Source organism: Haliotis rufescens, unplaced genomic scaffold (assembly GCF_023055435.1).
Source record: "Haliotis rufescens isolate VD_foot unplaced genomic scaffold, xgHalRufe1.0.p SCAF_27, whole genome shotgun sequence".
Taxonomy (NCBI): domain Eukaryota; kingdom Metazoa; phylum Mollusca; class Gastropoda; order Lepetellida; family Haliotidae; genus Haliotis; species Haliotis rufescens.
In genome coordinates, this window is record NW_025963968.1 from 1313712 (window position 1) to 1333482 (window position 19771).

General features: G+C 39.6%; 1 protein-coding gene and 1 long non-coding RNA gene across 6 annotated transcripts; one reads left to right on the forward strand and one right to left on the reverse strand.

The window, feature by feature from the left end:
* Window positions 1–1739: 1739 nt before the first annotated feature.
* LOC124113436 lies at window positions 1740–17665 on the forward strand. Its single transcript, XR_006857773.2, has 3 exons — window positions 1740–1878; window positions 2694–2736; window positions 17545–17665. It is a non-coding gene; the product is annotated as an uncharacterized LOC124113436 (long non-coding RNA).
* LOC124113435 lies at window positions 2328–15407 on the reverse strand. 5 transcript variants are annotated; one of them, XR_006857771.2, is made up of 5 exons: window positions 15293–15385; window positions 7498–7868; window positions 5525–5718; window positions 5262–5372; window positions 2328–4540 (listed from the first exon to the last, which is right to left on the reverse strand). XR_006857771.2 is itself a non-coding variant. In XM_048402576.1 (4 exons), exons 1-4 carry the CDS (start codon window positions 5917–5919, stop codon window positions 4118–4120), a joined length of 786 nt encoding a protein of 261 aa, XP_048258533.1. In that variant the 5' UTR covers window positions 5920–7491; the 3' UTR covers window positions 2522–4117. The 5 variants fall into 5 exon arrangements, 2 of the variants coding, with proteins under 2 accessions (XP_048258533.1, XP_046329740.1); XR_006857772.2 differs by lacking the exon at window positions 15293–15385 and adding an exon at window positions 14371–14728; XM_048402576.1 differs by lacking the exons at window positions 7498–7868; window positions 15293–15385 and adding an exon at window positions 5862–7491 and having other exon boundaries at window positions 2522–4540.
* Window positions 17666–19771: the final 2106 nt, after the last annotated feature.

Consider the following 19771-nt stretch of genomic DNA (forward strand, 5'->3'; position numbering starts at 1 on the left):
CTATTGTGTGTCACCTGGCTAGTGTGTGTCATCTGGCTATTGTGTGACACCTGGCTATTGTGTGACACCTTGCTATTGTGTGTCACCTGGCTATTGTAAGTGACCTGGCTATTGTGTGTGACCTTGCTATTGTGTGACCTAGCTATTGTGTGTTACCTGGCTATTGTGTGCCACCTGGCTATTTCTTGCTATCTGGCTATTTCGTGTGACCTGGCTATTGTGTGTCACCTGGCTATTGTGTGTCACCTGGCTATTGTGTGATCTGGCTGTTGTGTGACACCTTGCTATTGTGTGTCACCTGGCTATTGTAAGTGACCTGGCTATTGTGTGTGACCTTGCTATTGTGTGACCTAGCTATTGTGTGTTACCTGGCTATTGTGTGCCACCTGGCTATTTCTTGCTATCTGGCTATTGCGTGTGACCTGGCTATTGTGAGTCACCTGGCTATTGTGTGTCACCTGGCTATTGTGTGACCTGGCTGTTGTGTGTCACCTGGCTATTGTGTGTTACCTGGCTATTGTGTGTCACCTGGCTATTGTGTGACACCTGGCTATTGTGTGACACCTGGCTATTGTGTGTCACCCGGCTATTGTGTGATACCTGGCTATTGTGTGTCACCTGGCTATTGTGTGACACCTGGCTATTGTAATTGACCTTCTTATTGTGTGTCACCTGGCTATTGTGTGTCAGCTAGCTATTGTGTGTCACCTGGCTATTGTAAGTGACCTTAAGCTTCTTATTGTGTGTCACCTGGCTATTGTGTGTCACCTGGCTATTGTGTGTCACCTGGCTATTGTGTGACCAGACTGTTGTGTGTCACCTGTCTATTGTGTGTCACCTGGCTATTGTGTGTCTCCTGGCTATTGTAAGTGACCTTCTTATTGTGTGTCACCTGGTTATTGTGTGTGATCTGGCTATTGTAAATGACCTTCTTATTGTGTGTCACCTGGCTGTTGTGTGTCACCTGATTATTGTGTGTGACCTGGTAATTGTGTATCATCTGGCAATTGTGTGTCACCTGGCTATTGTGTGACACCTGGCTGTTGTGTGTCACCTGGCTATTGTGTGTCACCTGGCTATCGTTCGTTACCTGGCTATTGTGTGCCACCTGGTTGTTCGCAGGTGTTTTGCTGGGTGCGGCGCTAGGCAACGAACAAACACTTACATGTTTATGCAAATTGTGAGTTTCTGGTGCTTCCGGCAGAGCCGGGTATGCTTACCATTTTCACGAACACCTGGCGTCATCGCAAATTTGTATGACTATTTTACATTTTATCCTTTTTGGAATCTGTTTCAGATATTCGTCGTTTTGGTTACGCATGGCTACGGAGTGCCGACCGAACGCGTTCACCAACAGGCCCAACTATTAAAGAAAAATGGATAATCATCTTATGCACTCCGGTGACAAATTTCGTGAGTTGCTTCTTCCCAAGTGATTGAACTGTGCACGAGAATAAGAGTGTAGCACAAAATACACATTGATCTCGGCCAACCCATACTCGTTACATGAAACGTTTGACGAACTGTTTCCTAACGTAATTACGTATTAAATACTGCAAAATACTTTGACATGACAATAGACGGTGATGTATCTGGTCTTCAATGCGTTCTACTCATGTCTAGTCTTGAGAGGTTTTAGTCTCAGCCGGTTTGAAAAGGTGAGAGGTCACCATGACTGGGCGCACATACCCTGATAGTGGCACAGCGCATGCGCATACTTCCGCATTCCTACCATTTGGTATGGTCATTCATACGTTGATATTTCTGGGGCATCCCGTTGCCCGAAACCAGTATACGTGACAGGATGCTGTTTTCATGTATATTACATTGACCTTTGGGCGTTATTTCATGGATATACTGACCTATACAAGCAGCAAGGTATGTATGTATGTATGTATGTATGTATGTATGTATGTATGTATGTATGTATGTATGTATGTATGTATGATCCATGCTTAAACGTGTGATTTCTTATCGCAGTCACACGAATAGTTATCAAAGATTGGTAAAACTGTTAACACCCTCAAAGGATCAATACATGTACTTTATTCAATGATTCCCCAAATAACACCAACAGTAATTACCTGGTGGTATTTATAGACAACGGAAAGGAGACAGGACAAACTGTTCAACTTGTCACTTCCCGCCACAACCTCGATGAGGGATGGGGCCTAGTCACAGGTCGCCATTGAAAGACGGTTATGAAATTTCTCATTGATTATTTTAGGTATATGTGTCATATGCGGGTTCAGGGCTAGTGCTATTTTTGAAATGAGTAAGGTCACGATAACCGGTGTACCACGGGTAGGACAGGGCATTACGGGTAGCACTGGGCATTACGTGGGGATATTTCTCACTGCTAACAATAGAAACTTGTTTCGTATTCCCAAATTTTCACTGATCAGTTTCAGAAAGCGTTTCCGTTCCTTTACCTTCTATTCTTAGCCTGCATCGGCTGTTTTGTTTTTCTTTTTTAACATTTTGCACGAATAAGGAACAGTTTGTATTAATACTGATTACAAACAAACAAGATAACGACTGAAGGTTTATAAATGCATAAATTTAATATATCGGATAAAAATACATTCAATGGATGTAAATGACATGACACTGAATCATTAAAAAATGAATAATTTTATTATTAAAAACAAAATGCATGCACAAGACATGAGATTTTGTTTGTTTTGTTAAAGGGCAACATCCGGCAGTGGTGTGTATGAATTCACATTCTTTAAGGTACGTGTTAGCTGGCGTTTCTCGGACGAGAAGAAAATCATACCTATTCTTCATGAAGGATATATTCAGTCTTGTCACGGTCATTTTAGACAACATGTCACGTTGGATACACGACAAAACATCCAAGCAAGATTCTGTGACATAAACACATGTAAATAACATGTAAATAACAAATAACAAATAAAAACACAGTGATAGAATAGTCATATAAAACATATAGCTTGTCTTTGGCTAATAAATAGAGTTTCACATTTGTTCATAGAAACCACCCGGATCAGCATAAATGCATCAGAGAACTATACATCATACATAAGGCATTTTATGTCAACTACAGTGACTTCGAATAATTGAAGTTCAACCCATATTTTACTAGGGTATGTATAGTTTGATTTGCCTATTTCAGCTTCATATACAGTGTTCAATAAAACCAATAAAAAAGAATTGTTACCGGCGTTTGTTGAAATACTGAATGCTGGAATGGAAATGGACAGGTCCCAAATATACTACTAAAAATGTTAAGGACCCCCGATTCTTTCATATTACGACAGTTAATGTCATACCATGCTTCTTTTTAGTTGTACATTTTACTATCAGTTGGGCTCCAAAACAGTTCAACACTCTTCAAAGATCCATAAATTTAATTTTGTATTTTACCAATCGACAAAGAATGCATCTATTCAATGGGTATAGACACCTTTCCTATACGCTTTGTCCTGTTCTTCATTTATTTAGCCCCTTATTTAGACAGCATGCCTTGGCGCCGATATGAGCAAAGCTTGACATGGAAATGCGATCTCGTTTAAAATGACGGATTACTGATAAAACAGCAACATTTCAAGTTCAGCAATAAATACTATATGTATGTACAATGCCAGATGATTGTCACGTAAAAATAAGTTAAAGCGTACACACAAAAATCTTCTTGTATAAATAATGTGTTTTTTCTCAAACTAGAATTGCTCACACACACACACACACACACACACACACACACACACACACATGGTCATGCTCTCAGATATGGACACGCGGACCTGTACACGCGCACGCACACACACACACACACACACACATGGACATACAGATGTACACGCATTCAAGCATATCTTATACACATGATTTTAATAATAGCCATTTTAAAATAGCAGTTTAAACTTAATCTGGACGTTCAGTGCCAATGAGTCATCATTGTTCCCCCGAAGTCAACAAACTACACATTGCATTGCATTGCCAAGATACGTTGATCTGAGGAATACTGTCATATCAGAATACTGCCTTATCTTTCGTCTTTGAAATTGGGGAGTGACTACCAACAAACAATTCTCACAAGTCAATATCATCCACAACAGCAAACATGTCTTGCATCATGTCACCGTCCATTTCATGTAAAAATGTCTTGCCATGTTCCAAGAACCGTTTTCGATTTTTTCGAGTAGAATATAGACTTCACTTTTCTACACCTGAGTCGGGACTTCTTATTGGAAACAGAAACCTTACATTTCCTCAATATCTTTGCCATCCGTTTCACTCCTCGTTCAATGTCCCGTAGGACAATGTATGCATACCGACTTTCCTTTGTAACATCTCGTTGCTTTAGAGGGAAGTCAATTGTTTGTTCCCGGAGGCAGAGTGCCCTTGGTCTTCTGATGCGGATGTTCATGACTAAGAGGGTGCCGTAGAGGTCGTTGGACAGAGTCGCAAGCTCTTTGGTAAACTTTCCAGAAATGATCTTCATCTGATACAGTTCGTGAGCCGCTTTCTGCATAGACGTCAGCCACCACGCCGCATCGAACAGTGGTTGTACCTGCGCAACAACAATGGTTGTAGTATCGTCAGTGGGCGCTCTAACATTCCTTTTTGTCTGTTTGTTTATTTGTTGTTTAACACCGCACTCAGCAATATTACAGCTATATTAGGGCGGTCTGTAAGTAATCGAGTCTGGACCAAACAATCCAGTGATTGACATCATGAGCATCAATCCACGCATTTGGGGTATGATGACATGCATCAACCAAGTCAGCGAGCCTGACCATATGTACAAACATGATCTGTATAATAACCATCATCAGTTGAGTAATTGAGTGAGTGAGTGCACGCTTCAATCAGCAATACTCCACCCTTATTACTGCGAGTTGTAAATCATCTACCCTGGCCATCATCAGCAACTTCACGCATTGGAACCAACCAATACCTATAGTTCTTGCCCCTAACTCACCCAGGATGCGGTGACGTTAGATGTAATGGGGTTTACGACGCGCTCAAGATAAGTGCACCTAAATTGCGACGTTGTGTGTGTGTGTGTGTGTGTGTGTGTGTGTGTGTGTGTGTGTGTGTGTGTGTGTGTGTGTGTGTGTGTGTGTGTGTGTGTGTGTGTGTGTGTGTGTGTCCGAACTAATGCCGGCTTACATTGTTAGCCCACTAAGAGGGATACCGGATCTAACATGGATACCCACCTCAGACACAGCATACCAAGGGCATACTGACTTCAACGAAACTAATCAGATTGAAAGGTACCATTTACATACCCTCTTGTTTTTTGGCATTCGAAGACGTCTTCCTTCCCTGGGATGAAGATCTGTGATGCCTTGATTGCGATATTCCCTCAGGAGGCTTCGCGGAATGTCCCAAGTCTTCTCCTGAAGGGATACAATTCAAAACTGTATTTGTTAAAGTTATCATTGAGTAAAATATCACTCAGAGATATCTAGATTGCTCAACTCAGTTAAAGCTATGCTGTCGACGGTATAGCGTAAATTGATACAGTTTTTAAGAAGTCAAATGCACTTACAACGGATTTTCGCAGCTTTTTGGCAGTTTTGGTGAAGCCCTTCAATTTCCGTACAAACTGTTTGTGAGCGTCAGAAGCATCTCTAGCTACGACAGGTTGTCCACGACGAGGTTTCTGAATCAGGCCGCATGTGTCAATAGGGCTGTTCGGTTCTGACTGACCATACGCCGGGACGCACAGTAATACTATCACAGCTGAAAAATAATGTGATATATTATTCATCGATAACTCTTTTTTATTACACATGCGAACTGTGTGATATCTTCATAACAACGGGAGAGTTAAATACAGGTGCAGTGAGAATCGTCATGTGTACTCGGTCTTAATAATGTCTTACCCGTTGTAAACACCGTGTATAGAAGATTACGTGCTTGATGAGCGGTAAGCAGATACATTTTCTGGCTGTCAGAATACTAAGCGTTCTTAGCCGTGTACCCCTTTATAATCAGGACAGCCTCGCGGTATTCCCCATAATAACACGGAAGAGTAACAAATACCCAAATAAGCCCAGCCTGGTTTAACCAACATATCTTTTTAATTTATTACGGACATTCGAAAAGTTAGTAAATTGACGAATGTGTGTGTACCTGAGTCTAAATAAAGGCCAGGTTCTGTAATGACGAAAGTTATTTTTGAATATACCCCTGCACAGTGCTCTCTCGTTGTAGATAGTATGTCAGCGGGGCAATAATACTAACAATTTCATCTCTACGATCACCCCTATTCCAACACTGTTAAAACCCTATTCCACCCCTATTCCATCCCTATTCCTCTCCTATTCCTCTCCTATCCCTCCCCTCGCCGACGAACATTCCTACACTGTTCAGGAGCTATGACTACAAGTATATATGAGGTATTCACCATAACTCGGATCAGTATCCGTGTACATGTATGTTTTCAGCTCTCTGAACGTCAACACCAACTAGGGTTATGGTACTGTGGGACCTCGTTAAAACGGACATCGATACCAGAAAACTTTACGTGATGAAGAATAACAATCGAAAAAAATCACCTTATAATACGGATACTGGTTAATCCGGACGTATTTCTGGATAAACGAGGTTCATTTGCGTTATCATATAAATATTATATTTAATTCGCACGAGTGATCATTGATACACCAAGTTCCCTGAAATTCACACGTCATATTTTTGTGGAACGGAACACTTACTTTCCTGTGACGGTCAGTCTGGCGGCATACAGCTATGACTGTGCCGGTGTTGTAAGTTCATTACGTTACTTCTGTGTTGTAATGTAATACTCTCATTATCAGGCATTCATTCATACGACGTAAAGGTGTCCAGAGTCAGTAATAGCACATATGTACAGTTTGAAGTTAAATATGACGATCGTTTAACAATAAATGATTACGATATGACATATTGCATCAATGATTACAGACCATCAGTGGACAGACAGACAGACACTTTAAGCTCGCAACGTCACAGTTCTCCCTCATGGATCTAATGCTCGCAACGTCACAGTTGACAGACAGACAGACAGACAGACCCGATACTTCTCGGGATGATTACTGGCAATAACATATACAGATTTAAATATATATAAATATATATGAATTCAAGGGGACAATACTCAGTACACAACCTCGCTAATCGGGTACTTTTGTTAATGTGGACAGTTTTAAATGGGACAAACACCGTCCGGATTAATTGGGCTTGCGAATTGTAAGAGGGAACGTTTGATATGGTTGATGTAGTGAAAATACAAACACGCTACAGTGGTCATATATCAAGTCCCTGTGTGAGAACTGTGACGTTGCGAGCATCAAGTCCCTGTGGGAGAACTGTGACGTTGCGAGCATCAAGTCCCTGTGCGAGAACTGTGACGTTGCGAGCATTAAGTCCGAGTGTGAGAACTGTGACGTTGCGAGCATCAAGTCCCTGTGGGAGAACTGTGACGTTGCGAGCATCAAGTCCCTGTGGGTGAACTGTGACATTGCGAGCATCAAGTACCTGTGGGTGAACTGTGACGTTGCGAGCATCAAGTCCCTGTGGGAGAACTGTGACGTTGCGAGCATCAAGGACCTGTGGGTGAAGTGTGACATTGCGAGCATCAAGTCCCAGTGGGAGAACTGTGACGTTGCGAGCATCAAGTCCCAGTGGGAGAACTGTGACATTGCGAGCATCAAGTCCCTGTAGGTGAACTGTGACGTTGCGAGCATTAGATCTCTGTAGGTGAACTGTGACGTTGCGAGCATCAAGTCCCTGTGGGTGAACTGTGACGTTGCGAGCATCAAGTCCCTGTGGGTGAACTGTGACGTTGCGAGCATTAGGTCCCTGTCGGAGAACTGTGACGTTTCGAGCTTCGACGCTTTGAATCATAACTGATGAATGTAAAATTGTGCGAATGTTCAGTGACGCTGTTTGGATGAACTGAGAACACTGAGAATACATAGAGTGAATAGAGTGAATAGAGTGAATACTTTAACAGGGCAATGCAGTGAATAATCATTTACTCGAACTCGACATATGGTCCACTATCGGCGCTGCATTTGTCTCGAATATTCCACGTATATATTCTTGATAAGGACTTGATATTATTATTTGTTTTCAGAAAAATCTGCATATAAAAAAAACTTCCTATAACGAAATCGATCTTAAAAATTAGGTAAATATGTTCTAATTTTATGTTTCCCGAAAACAATAACAGCTGTAACAATTCTAGGAGTTTGGTTGATTGTATCGTATATCCGACTTTGTTATATTCATATGAGTCTTAAAGAATGGGCTTGGTAAATAGTGTGGCCCATGTGAAACTGACACATTGTCTTTCTTAGGTTCCGCCGTTAACTGCTAGATTGACAAATACTACTCAAAAGAAGTTAAAGTTAAAGTAGTTAAAGAACACCCGATTTGTTCATAGGACTTCAGATAACTAACATACGAAAAGGTCGGGTGGTCCGTTACTTCTTGTGTGTAATATATGTAATACAATTTAAAATTGCAAACAACAAAAACCTTTCTGAATGAGTTGCATCCAACTTGTTGGGACCGCCCTTGCCCCGCACCTAGTACTGCAGTGTCAATACTTGCATCATGTGAACTAGTGTTGTGGTTTTGTCACTTCGTGTTCACAGTTAACATCAGAACCGAACACGGTATTCAAGCATGACGGAGCTAGCCTGCTTCATCTTTTTATTCGGAAGGATGCTTACAGGTTCTTTTGAATTTATGTTACAAATTTCCCTGTTTCAACAATGCAGGTATCACAAACTCTATTTGGGCTCGTTACGGTCGAAATATCCGGATTGATTACATTTTAACTATGCCGTAGGTTGTCTCCTCTTATGGCCTACATCGTTGAGATTACACATTACATCAAGTTCTTACATCCTCCATAGTCAATATCATTCGCTACTTTCCGATATATGCAAAAGTGAATTGAACCTGTCTCACGAAACTCCGTGGTCTGCGACGTCGTTAGTCCGGGAACTACACCCCTGGGCGACGCGGACGTCTGTTGACAATGCGACATTACTCCAGTCGTGTACATGTAATCATGTGCGGATGTCAGCGTATCTGTGTTTGTGTAATGGAGGGAGATCTGATTCGAGTTGCCAGCTAAAATCCACACACAAAAACAAACTGCCAGTCAAAAGAAAGTATACACCCCTGTTTATGATGGTGGCTAAAAATGAAACAAATTAGAAATGGTTATTCGATGATGATGATGTATTCCTAAGGGTATCGTAGTTGTGTTTTGGACAGTAAGTTTGCAGTGCTTCGGCGACTGTTTTCCGCCTGGTAAACGTTTTGTAATTTTTGGTCTGATCCCAGATGTAACTCGGCAGTTAATACAAACATCCAATGGCCACATGATTCCTTCCACTGCCTGTTGTCACAAAGTTTACAATGCATGATCATGGTTGACAGATAACCCAATCAGGAAGGGCAGTTTTAACCAACCAGGTTTATTTTCAGAAAACCGATGTGGTTATTTGTCAACATTTCCGTAAGGTATGATTGTAAGCAGGATTTGGTTTGCGAAATTTCCTTCCATGAAGGATGAACACGTGGCGCGTAAAGCCGGATTTTACCATTACCAGGGAAATCGTCCGGATTAACAAATGTCCTTATTCAGAAATGTCCGTATTTATAAATGTTCGAATTAACGAAAGTCCGGATTAACGATCAGTTATGTCATTATAATGTTATATAGACTTGGAGTTTTAACAACAGTTCTGTCATATCAACGAGGGGGTAAAGCCAGGTTTAACCACGGACACGGTGTGCTGCGGACACTCACGGATTACAATCCGAATTCCACATTCGAAACAAGAATCACTTGGAGCCTTGCTATAGGACCACCTCTCCACAATAATAGTGACCTTGACCTCTGGTCCACCCGTCGCCCCACAGTATGCATTTATATACTCACCGCAAAAAGAAACGCGTACCATAGAAACATATAGAGAAGTATGTACGTTAAGAAGAGATGTTTCCAATGTGTACCACTTAATGACAGAACTTACAATCAGTCACGTGTTACGACAGAGTGACTTTTTCTTAACACAATATGCTGCAAGGATTTCCAAAGTTTACACGCTAATCCTGCACGAGACAAATAGATCTATGACCTCACACGTGATGCCATCATACGCGTCGGTTCACACAGCATAACAGAATGTTTGTTTGTGCATCTAATCTTACATCTCTTGAATATGAGCAATTCTTCAAATATTAACCAAACTGTATTGTATTCGCGTCTCTTTTGGTGGTGACAATATAATGTAGAGAGAGGGTTTCTGGTATATATATGCCGATTATACGATCACCTTACAAGTAAAATATGCACATTTGCAGACGAAATGCTAATTTAATTGTTTAACTTTTATGTTGTGAATTGGTGTGAGGTCCGCTGATTGGTTTTCCGGAGGTTATTGACTAATGGACATATCAGATTACACGCGGCACAGTGGTCGACGTGTTAGTTTGTATTGTTATCTGGGAAGTCACGCCCCAACCACATGTTCTTTGTAAATAGTTATTGATTCTTTGCTTGTTTTCATCAGGAAGTGAATAGGCTATTGCACTTGCATTGTATCAAAGGCATTTTCATTTGGGTCAACTTGCAAACAAAAAATACATTATATATACATATACACACATTATAACTCATGCTTGTGAACTATGGACAAACATATCATCAAAAGAACTCCGTGAATTAGAACTACTGCAACGCTACTTTGCCAGATCAATTCAGAACTTTCACAAACGATCCCCAACTGATCCGACTACTCAAACTCGCCTATCTCGGTAGACTCTGTAGGTGTAAAGCAGATCATTTTGTTAAAACCCTATTTTACAGTAGGGTAGGACGGTAACTAAACAACTGTGTCTCAGATACATATGTTGTCCATGATCTGCTAGGCGTTACTAAGAAGTCCCCTAATGCCGAGCGCCAGACAGGGTAACAACAAGTACCATCTTTTAACGTCTTTTGGTATGACGCGGCCGGGGATCGAACACCGGACCTTCCGCTCTCCGGGCGGACGCTCTACCACTTGACCACGGAGGCGGTCGTGACCTGAATAGCAGGCCAATACATGCCCTAGTTAAACGAGGTGTTTTACCCATAACAACTGGTGTATGTATGATGTGTGTAGCAGGCCTATATATGCCCCAGTTAAACCAGGTGTTTTACCTATAATAACTGGTGTATGTATATATTTATTTATTAAGAATGGATGCATGTTTTTGTAACAATTATTCTCGCCCTCGATCGCCGCTGAAACTTCGTCAGCCGGAAACCCACCGTCAAGGAGTATTGTCGGGTCTGTCGCCGACGATTACTTATAGAAAGATAACGTCCAGATTACCGGGGTTTCACTGTATTTGGATTTACATAGACAGAAATGTTCACTGAGCAGTAAGGTCTGGATTTACGAGGTTTGATTGTATAAGGCCTTGCATCAGATTCCACGTTGAACGGAGGGTACATTTTGGTATTAAATGAGTTCTTGTATTTAAATATTTCAATTATGTATTTTATAATATATTTTCACAATGAAATAGACCCGTGAAGATTCGGGGTAGAAAAGGTCTTCAGCAACCCATGCTTGCCATAAAAGGCGACTTTGCTTGTCGTAAGAGGCGACTAACGGGATCGGTGCGGTCGGGTGGTTGATACATGTCATCGGTCCCAATTGCGTGGATGGATGCTCATGATATTAATCACTGGATTGTCTAGACCAGACTCGATTATTTACATACCGCCGTCATATAGCTGGAATATTGCTGAGTGCGGCGTTAAACAACAAATAAACAAACAAAATAAACACAATGAAATAATTAATTATGAGTTGAGTTGTAAATGACGGAAGTGGTCCTACGACCGAGACAGCTGATTGGTGTACACAGTCATTCCTTCAAGAAAGTATATCACATTACGTCAGTAGGATCACATAACATAATTTAAATGCACCTTTGAAATTAATTAGAGAATGATGACGCTGAGGTTATTATACTCGGCTGTGATTGACAGATGAACATTAAAAATAGGTTTGACATTTTTCCATTTTGGAAATTTGGAAGGGTACTTAATATACTGAGAAACTTTATGGAAATAAGCTTTGGCAAGAATCCTGGGGTCTAAAACAATAACTGCTGGCATGGAGGATATAATCTCACTGAATTAATTTCTCATGTGACAAGTATTGTTAGTGGATTGAATGAGACAATTCATGTCCAACTGACTTGGTAACTGATTTTACCAGGTTGTTAAAAATATAACAATCACGTACAATCCATATGGAGCTCAAGAAATGCCACCTTGAAGTAGAATGTGTTTCTGACTGCAATTGTTCAGGAAAAACTAACTTTAAAAATATAAAATCGAATTTTAGAAATGTTTCCTGCTAATGAGTTTATTTTTTATTTGTTGCATTTCTTATGGGTTTTACAAAAAAAGAAAAACAGTGACTTCCAGAAGATCTGGAACGATGAAATATGCTTTGTCTCTTTACATGAGAAAATAAGTTTTTTGCAAAGAATAATTATAAGATTTAATGGGTCATTACCCCTGAATAGGTATCCAAGCAAAAAATGTCGTTTGGTGATATTTCCTTTGATTTGAGCGCTGATATTTAGCCAATGTGTTAATTACTGCAAAAGACATAACTCTAATTTATACACGCTTTAAGTAAATGAGAATAATAAATACAATTTTAGATCCACGCGTTTTCTGTAGACTGGCAAATGAACAGTGGAATCCGAATTTAGAATACAAAGATGGAACAAATATTTTAGATATATACGTCCTTAGAAATACTCATTTTGGACTCGGTACGGAAACCCCGTGATTTCAAATGTACGGTCACCAAATCAGAATAACACGTGTGACGAACGTCGACATGAGGCGAGGTATTTCTCCTTCAGTAAGCAGTTGTCTGTCATAACGAATGTGTATTGGGACTAAGCAACAGCCAGCCAGCTATATGTTTGCTATAATGTGATTTTTCGTTGGATAATTTGTGGGCGAAAACACTCCCATATCCATCAACGCGTTCAAAATACAAAATATTGAACAGTTTTGCCACAATATTGATACATCTTTCCTTGAACTAAACGTTTATACTTTAAAAAATAATAAACAAAAAAAGGGTGAAAACTATGACTGAAAACCCCATGATTTTAAGAATATTTGTTGCTTTAATTCCCATATCCATGAACACTGCAAAATACAAAATGTTAATATTTCAAACAATTTTGCCACAATATTTATGCATCTTTAGTTTAACTAATTGCTGGACTAAATTAAACATTTGAATATATAAGTTTGTGTCATGTTATAGCTCCAATCACATGCGTAAGTATAAATCAGCATATGTCTACGTAACTGTTCCAGAATGTGGTGGAGCCTCCGCTTTCAGTTCTAGATTCTCACATAAGACTTCCTGCAAGATTTAATTTGGCCCAAAAGAACAGTACAAATGGACACTATAAAAGAATTACATTGTAGCTATCTTTAGTAATAGATATAGGAAGTTCATTTATTTTATGACTTGCTTTGGCAAAATGTATCATTAATGTATCTACATGCACGTTTCAGATTAAGCACATGTTAATGATGTTATTAAGGTTAATGGTAGTTATTATGTACAGTTTTATTCACAAATGTGAAAATTGCATTTGATAAAAATGTTCAAATTTATTTGAACCTACGAATATCGCCGACATCTACACAGCTGCTTATAACAGTATTATAGATTTCAAGATTAGTTAAACGGTACATATTAATTCCCTTATCGAGAAGATAAATATATTCATATACAAAAGTATAATTGGCGTAATTATATTTCTGACTTGTGTCATAACTCGTATTTCTTGTGCATAAGTACATGTTACTATATGTAAACGATGCAAGTGAAAAAATACCGCTGGCGATTGTGTATCAACATGTCTTGCGTTTTTAAAAGAGCCTGTTATCATAATTAAAAATACAAATTCAAATAATAAAATCTGGACAAAAATTAAATTCAAACTCGAAATGTAAAACAAAATAAATAATTTCAAAAATAAATATTAAGAACATTAAAATTCGTATTATATATACCTGCATGAAAAAGTAAATTTCATATCTTCAATACAAGGAAAACTAGAATATGTATGTCTTCTTTGATAGGCATTTAGAAGTTGGACTTCATAGTAAGGATAAGAATTTATGGATGAACAACTGGAAATAATACTAACTTTATCTCTATAAATCCCAATACTGTATAAGTTATTGAGGAAAGTGTATATTAATATTGCAAAGGGATGTAAACATTGGTCGAAGTGTGATCACAAATCAACAATATTTGAGAGGATAGTTGAACATAGCAATACCAAACTTGAGATGGCCATGCACTGCCAACTGGTGACACATTCTGCAGTACTCCGATAATCAGATGATCATCGCCATTCCTGGGGAACTCAGTCGTCATGTGAGAAAGTTCTGTTCCACCGAAAAATTGTTTCCTGTTTCACAAGCACTGACACCTAGCGGGCATTAACAGTACTACATATGCAATAACTGGTCTGTGCTGAAATGAAGCAAGATGGACGCAGTAACACAGCAGGACTTTATCCTCATTATCAAGCTGTATCTATAACCGAGCTGGGCCTGTATTGGGTAGCATTGACGCCTCAGAGATACCTGAAACTTACCTATGTTTGCATAACTTACTAATATCAATGCAATAGAAATTCCATTAATTTCATTAGGAAAACATCTAAAGCTCAAGCTTGTAGAATGTTGTTCTTTTTCTTTCCCTGTTAAAGTTTCAGGTTTTTAATCAGTCTCAGGTTTTTTAATTGACCTTTTACTTCGGTTTCCGTTATTCACCTCATGGCGTAAAGTGATTTGTCTCTGTACACCGGTGCGTGCATTAAGGGGACTTAGTTGATGCTTGGGATGTACATTGATGAATAATGATTGTAGATACGAGAACATACACACTCTTCTTTCAGGCTATCATCTCGACGTGATTCTTTGTTAAGAACATTCTCAAACTCTACTTTTGGAATACATGATTAGTCTTTGTTAAGAACATTCCCAAACTCTACCTTTGGAATACATGATTCTTTGTTAAAAACATTGAAAATTTCTCAAACTCTACTTTTGGAATACATTATGAAAGCAAGATACGCCTACTTAATGGTTATAGTATTATTTGATTGTGATGGGAATGATATTTGGAAAAGTATGAATATAATATTAAATCAGTAACCTCTCAAAGAAAATATCCGAGATTATTGAACTACTTACTGTCGAGAAGATAGTGTTTGATCGTGCTCAAGTAATCCCAGCCTCAAAACTGTTCACCTTTTCGCATTCACATGAATTCTCGCACCATTTCCGTGAAGTTGGTTGTTGACTGCATGGCTACGCAGAAATACGTGTATGGGAGATATGTTGTCATTCATTCGCATGACCTTGACACAGTTCAGGTATCGTCTTTACAACAAGACCAATGTATTTCCTCGTAAAACGAGAATTGCCAGAAAGTTCATTTCGTCTGAAATGGCATGCCAGGGCATGTCAGCCGTCTCTGGTCCATCCTGTAACGGGTATGTACTTTAGTCCGCTGCGGATATGCACCAATACACGTTTATATGGTTCTACAAGTACGTCTGCTGCACATCAATACATACATATATAGTTCTACACTTAGTCTGCTACACATCAATACGCGAATATAAGGTTCTACACTTTAGTCTGCTGCACATCAATACACGTAGAAATGGTTCTACACTTTAGTCTGCTACACATCAATACAGGTATATATGGTTCTACACTTTAGTCTGCTACACATCAATACACGTATATATGGTTCTACACTTTAGTCTGCTACACATCAATACACGTATATATGGTTCTACACTTTAGTCTGCTATACATCAATACACGTATATATGGTTCTACACTTTAGTCTGCTGCACATCAACACACGTAGAAATGGTTCTACACTTTAGTCTGCTACACATCAATACACATAGAAATGGTTCTACACTTTAGTCTGCTACACATCAATACACGTATATATGGTTCTACACTTTAGTCTGCTACACATCAATACACGTATATATGATTCTACACTTTAGTCAGCTACACATCAATACACGTATATGTGGTTCTACACTTTAGTCTGCTACACATCAATACACGTATATATGGTTCTACACTTTAGTCTGCTACACATCAATACACGTATATATGGTTCTACACTTTAGTCTGCTGCACATCGATACACGTATATATGGTTCTACACTTTAGTCTACTACACATCAATACACGTATATATGGTTCTACACTTTAGTCTGCTGCACATCGATACACGTATATATGGTTCTACACTTTAGTCTACTACACATCAATACACGTATATATGGTTCTACACTTTAGTCTGCTGCACATCAATACACGTATATATGGTTCTACACTTTAGTCTACTACACATCAATACGCGTATATATGGTTCTACACTTAAGTCTGCTACACATCAATACACGTATATATAGTTCTACACTTTAGTCTTCTAGATAACAATACACGTATATATGGTTCTACACTTTAGTCTGCTACACATCAATACACGTATATATGGTTCTACACTTTAGTCTGCTACACATCAATACTCGTATATATGGTTCTACACTTTAGTCAGCTACACATCAATACACGTATATATGGTTCTACACTTTAGTCTGCTACACATCAATACACGTATATATGGTTCTACACTTTAGTCTGCTTCACATCAATACACGTATATATGGTTCTACACTTTAGTCTGCTGCACATCGATACACGTATATATGGTTCTACACTTTAGTCTACTACACATCAATACACGTATATATGGTTCTACAGTTTAGTCTGCTACACATCAATACACGTATATATGGTTCTAAACTTAGTCAGCTGCACATCAATACACGTTTATATGGTTCTACACTTTAGTCTTCTAGATATCAATACGCGTATATATGGTTCTACACTTTAGTCTGCTGCATATCAATACACGTATATATGGTTCTACACTAGTCTGCTACACATCAATACGCGTATATATGGTTCTACATTTTAGTCTGCTACACATCAATACACGTATATATGGTTCTGATTATTAATTATGTGCAATGTATTTAATCCTCTCTGTATTTTAGGAAAGGTGTGGTTACACGGAAATGCATGTATTTCAATTCTCGTCAATTTTCGTTTCCTGTTTCCTGGAATTATCGAATTATTGAAAATTGTTTAAACTATAGGTTGAATAGCTGCCTGAAGTGAGATAAATTCTCGGTAATGAGTTTGCCTTCGGTTATGGATGTGTTATATAAACAAATCATCTATCATGAGCAGGTTGCGCTTTGTTATCATTTCCACTTTCAGTTTTTTACCCTTCTTGGAAACTCATACATACCAACTAGTAGCAACATACTTGTTAATGCGCAACGGTCAACAGTCACCTAGTCAGAACTGTATTATTTACTTTGCCTCTAATTTTGTATTTCTAGGAAGAATGCCACACATCATGGACGCTATGAAATCCAGGCATTCGGGTCACTGAGGACGCGGACGAACCTGAAATAGACTTACTCCATGTATCGAAATGATGAAATTCAATACACTGCCAAATGTTGACATTATGTTGTCAATGTATTTATATTGAAATAGTCGGTTCCCGATGTGCTTACCTAAACTTAGCCGCCATTATCGATACCAAGGGCAGTTTAGGTAATCATGGGGGCATGGGCGTATATATACTGAGTCAAATTTAAAACTTCATATTTTTAAAAGTAATCCCATATATGATATACAAAGGACAAATGTATCAGAGAAGGTAATTTTTAATCATTAATGTCCAAAGAAGGATTTTAATTAACGGTGGTAGCCATAATTTGTTCCAAGCACCTACGGTATTCGGTAATACCATCAACAGTTTAAATCATAAGTCCCAAGCACGAGAATCTGATGGCACACAAGTTCAGTAGCGTGTATGGCCACCATGTGCGTTGACAACTGCCACACAACGCCTCTGCATTGACCTTGTGATGCTTGTGAACACATGATTGGGAAGACGACGCTATTGTTGCTGCAAAATGGTGCCAAGATCTTGCAAATTCTGTGGTTGGTTCTCGAGAGTGCGCAGACTTCTGCCAAGAGCATCCCAGACGTGTTCGATGGGATTGTGGTCGGGAGGCCTTGACGGCCATTCCATGACGTTGACTCCCGCATTCTGAAGGAAATTCCTTGTCAAAATTGCTGTGTGGGGCCTGGCATTGTCGTGTTGGAAGATCAAACACGGTCCATGTGCTGCCATAAAAGGCAGAAGTTCTGGTGCCAGTACCTGGTCGCGGTAAGCAGCAGCGTTGAGGTTGCCACGGATGACATGAAGCCTGGAACGTGCATTGCCACAGAAAGCACCCCAAACCATGACACTTCCGCCTCGAAATCTGCCAACTTCCTGTACACAACACTGGGCGTAACGTTCATGACGGCGCCTCCACACCCTCGCCCTACCATCAGCAAATCGAAGATTAAATCGGGATTCATCACTGAAGACGACTTGATTCCAATTCCTCTGAGTCCATCGTAAGTGTCGCTGTGCCCACAATTGACGTTGACGTCTGTGTAATTGAGTCAGTATCGGCCCGCAGTATGGCCGTCATGCTTGAAGGTGAGTAGTTCTCAGACGGTTTCGAACAGTTTGCGCACTCAGTCTACCCCTAAACAGTTCATTTCTGGTTGATGTAGCCGTCAAAAATCGGTTACGGAGGTGACGTAAGACAATCTGACGATACTCTGCATGTGACGTCACACGTGGTCGACCTGGCCGAGGGCGATCAGCGGTGGTAACCGTTTGCTGTAGTCGCGTCTGTAAATCATAAACAGTCCGTCGACTACAACCCATCGTCCTTGCGACTTCAGCTACGGACGTTCCCGTCTGCAACATGCCGATGGCACGTTCACGTTGCACATTTGAAAGGCGTGGCATGACAAATGGCCGTAAAGACTTTTGTTTTCTTGTGTTTTTCTTTTTTTGTTAATGACTGCTAACAAGTATGGCTGAAAACACGTGCGGTATTATGGCCACGTGACCAGTTGCAAGTGAAAACCACTTTTGCCACTATAGTGCTGTGCACCTGATTTTGATCGATTCACCTGCACAAAAACGGGTGTTATCTGAAGACAATACGTGGCCATTACTGTTTAAATACACATTCTACCATGACATTGATGAATGCTTGATTCTGATTGGTTAAAAAGAGGTTTCCTTTTTGCTACGGAAACCCCTTTCAAATACATTAAGCCTTTTCACACAAAAAAACGTGCGTATGAATACATAGATAGCCTACATATCGATTCACAGAAAATGGCTGCCGATCGATCACCCCAATATGAACTGTAAAACATATCTATATTTCCTCTAATACACGCTGGGTCTCTAATACCAGACAGGTCTCTAATTCACGCCGAGTCAAGGGCTCTCGCGAAATTAATAGACGGCGTATAGTGGCAAATAGAGGAAATACGGTAGTTTGATATCGGATGTTTGGGGCGTTCTAGGCCGCAACCCTGACTGCTTCCATGATGACATTAAAAGATTTAACGAAGGCATATCTTTTGCATACAAATGAAATGTTTATGAAACTGTTAGAGAAATGTTCTATGGTGACCAGAATCGGAACAATTTAAGCTATTTCCTCATTGAAACAACCGACAATGAAAGTAAAATATAAC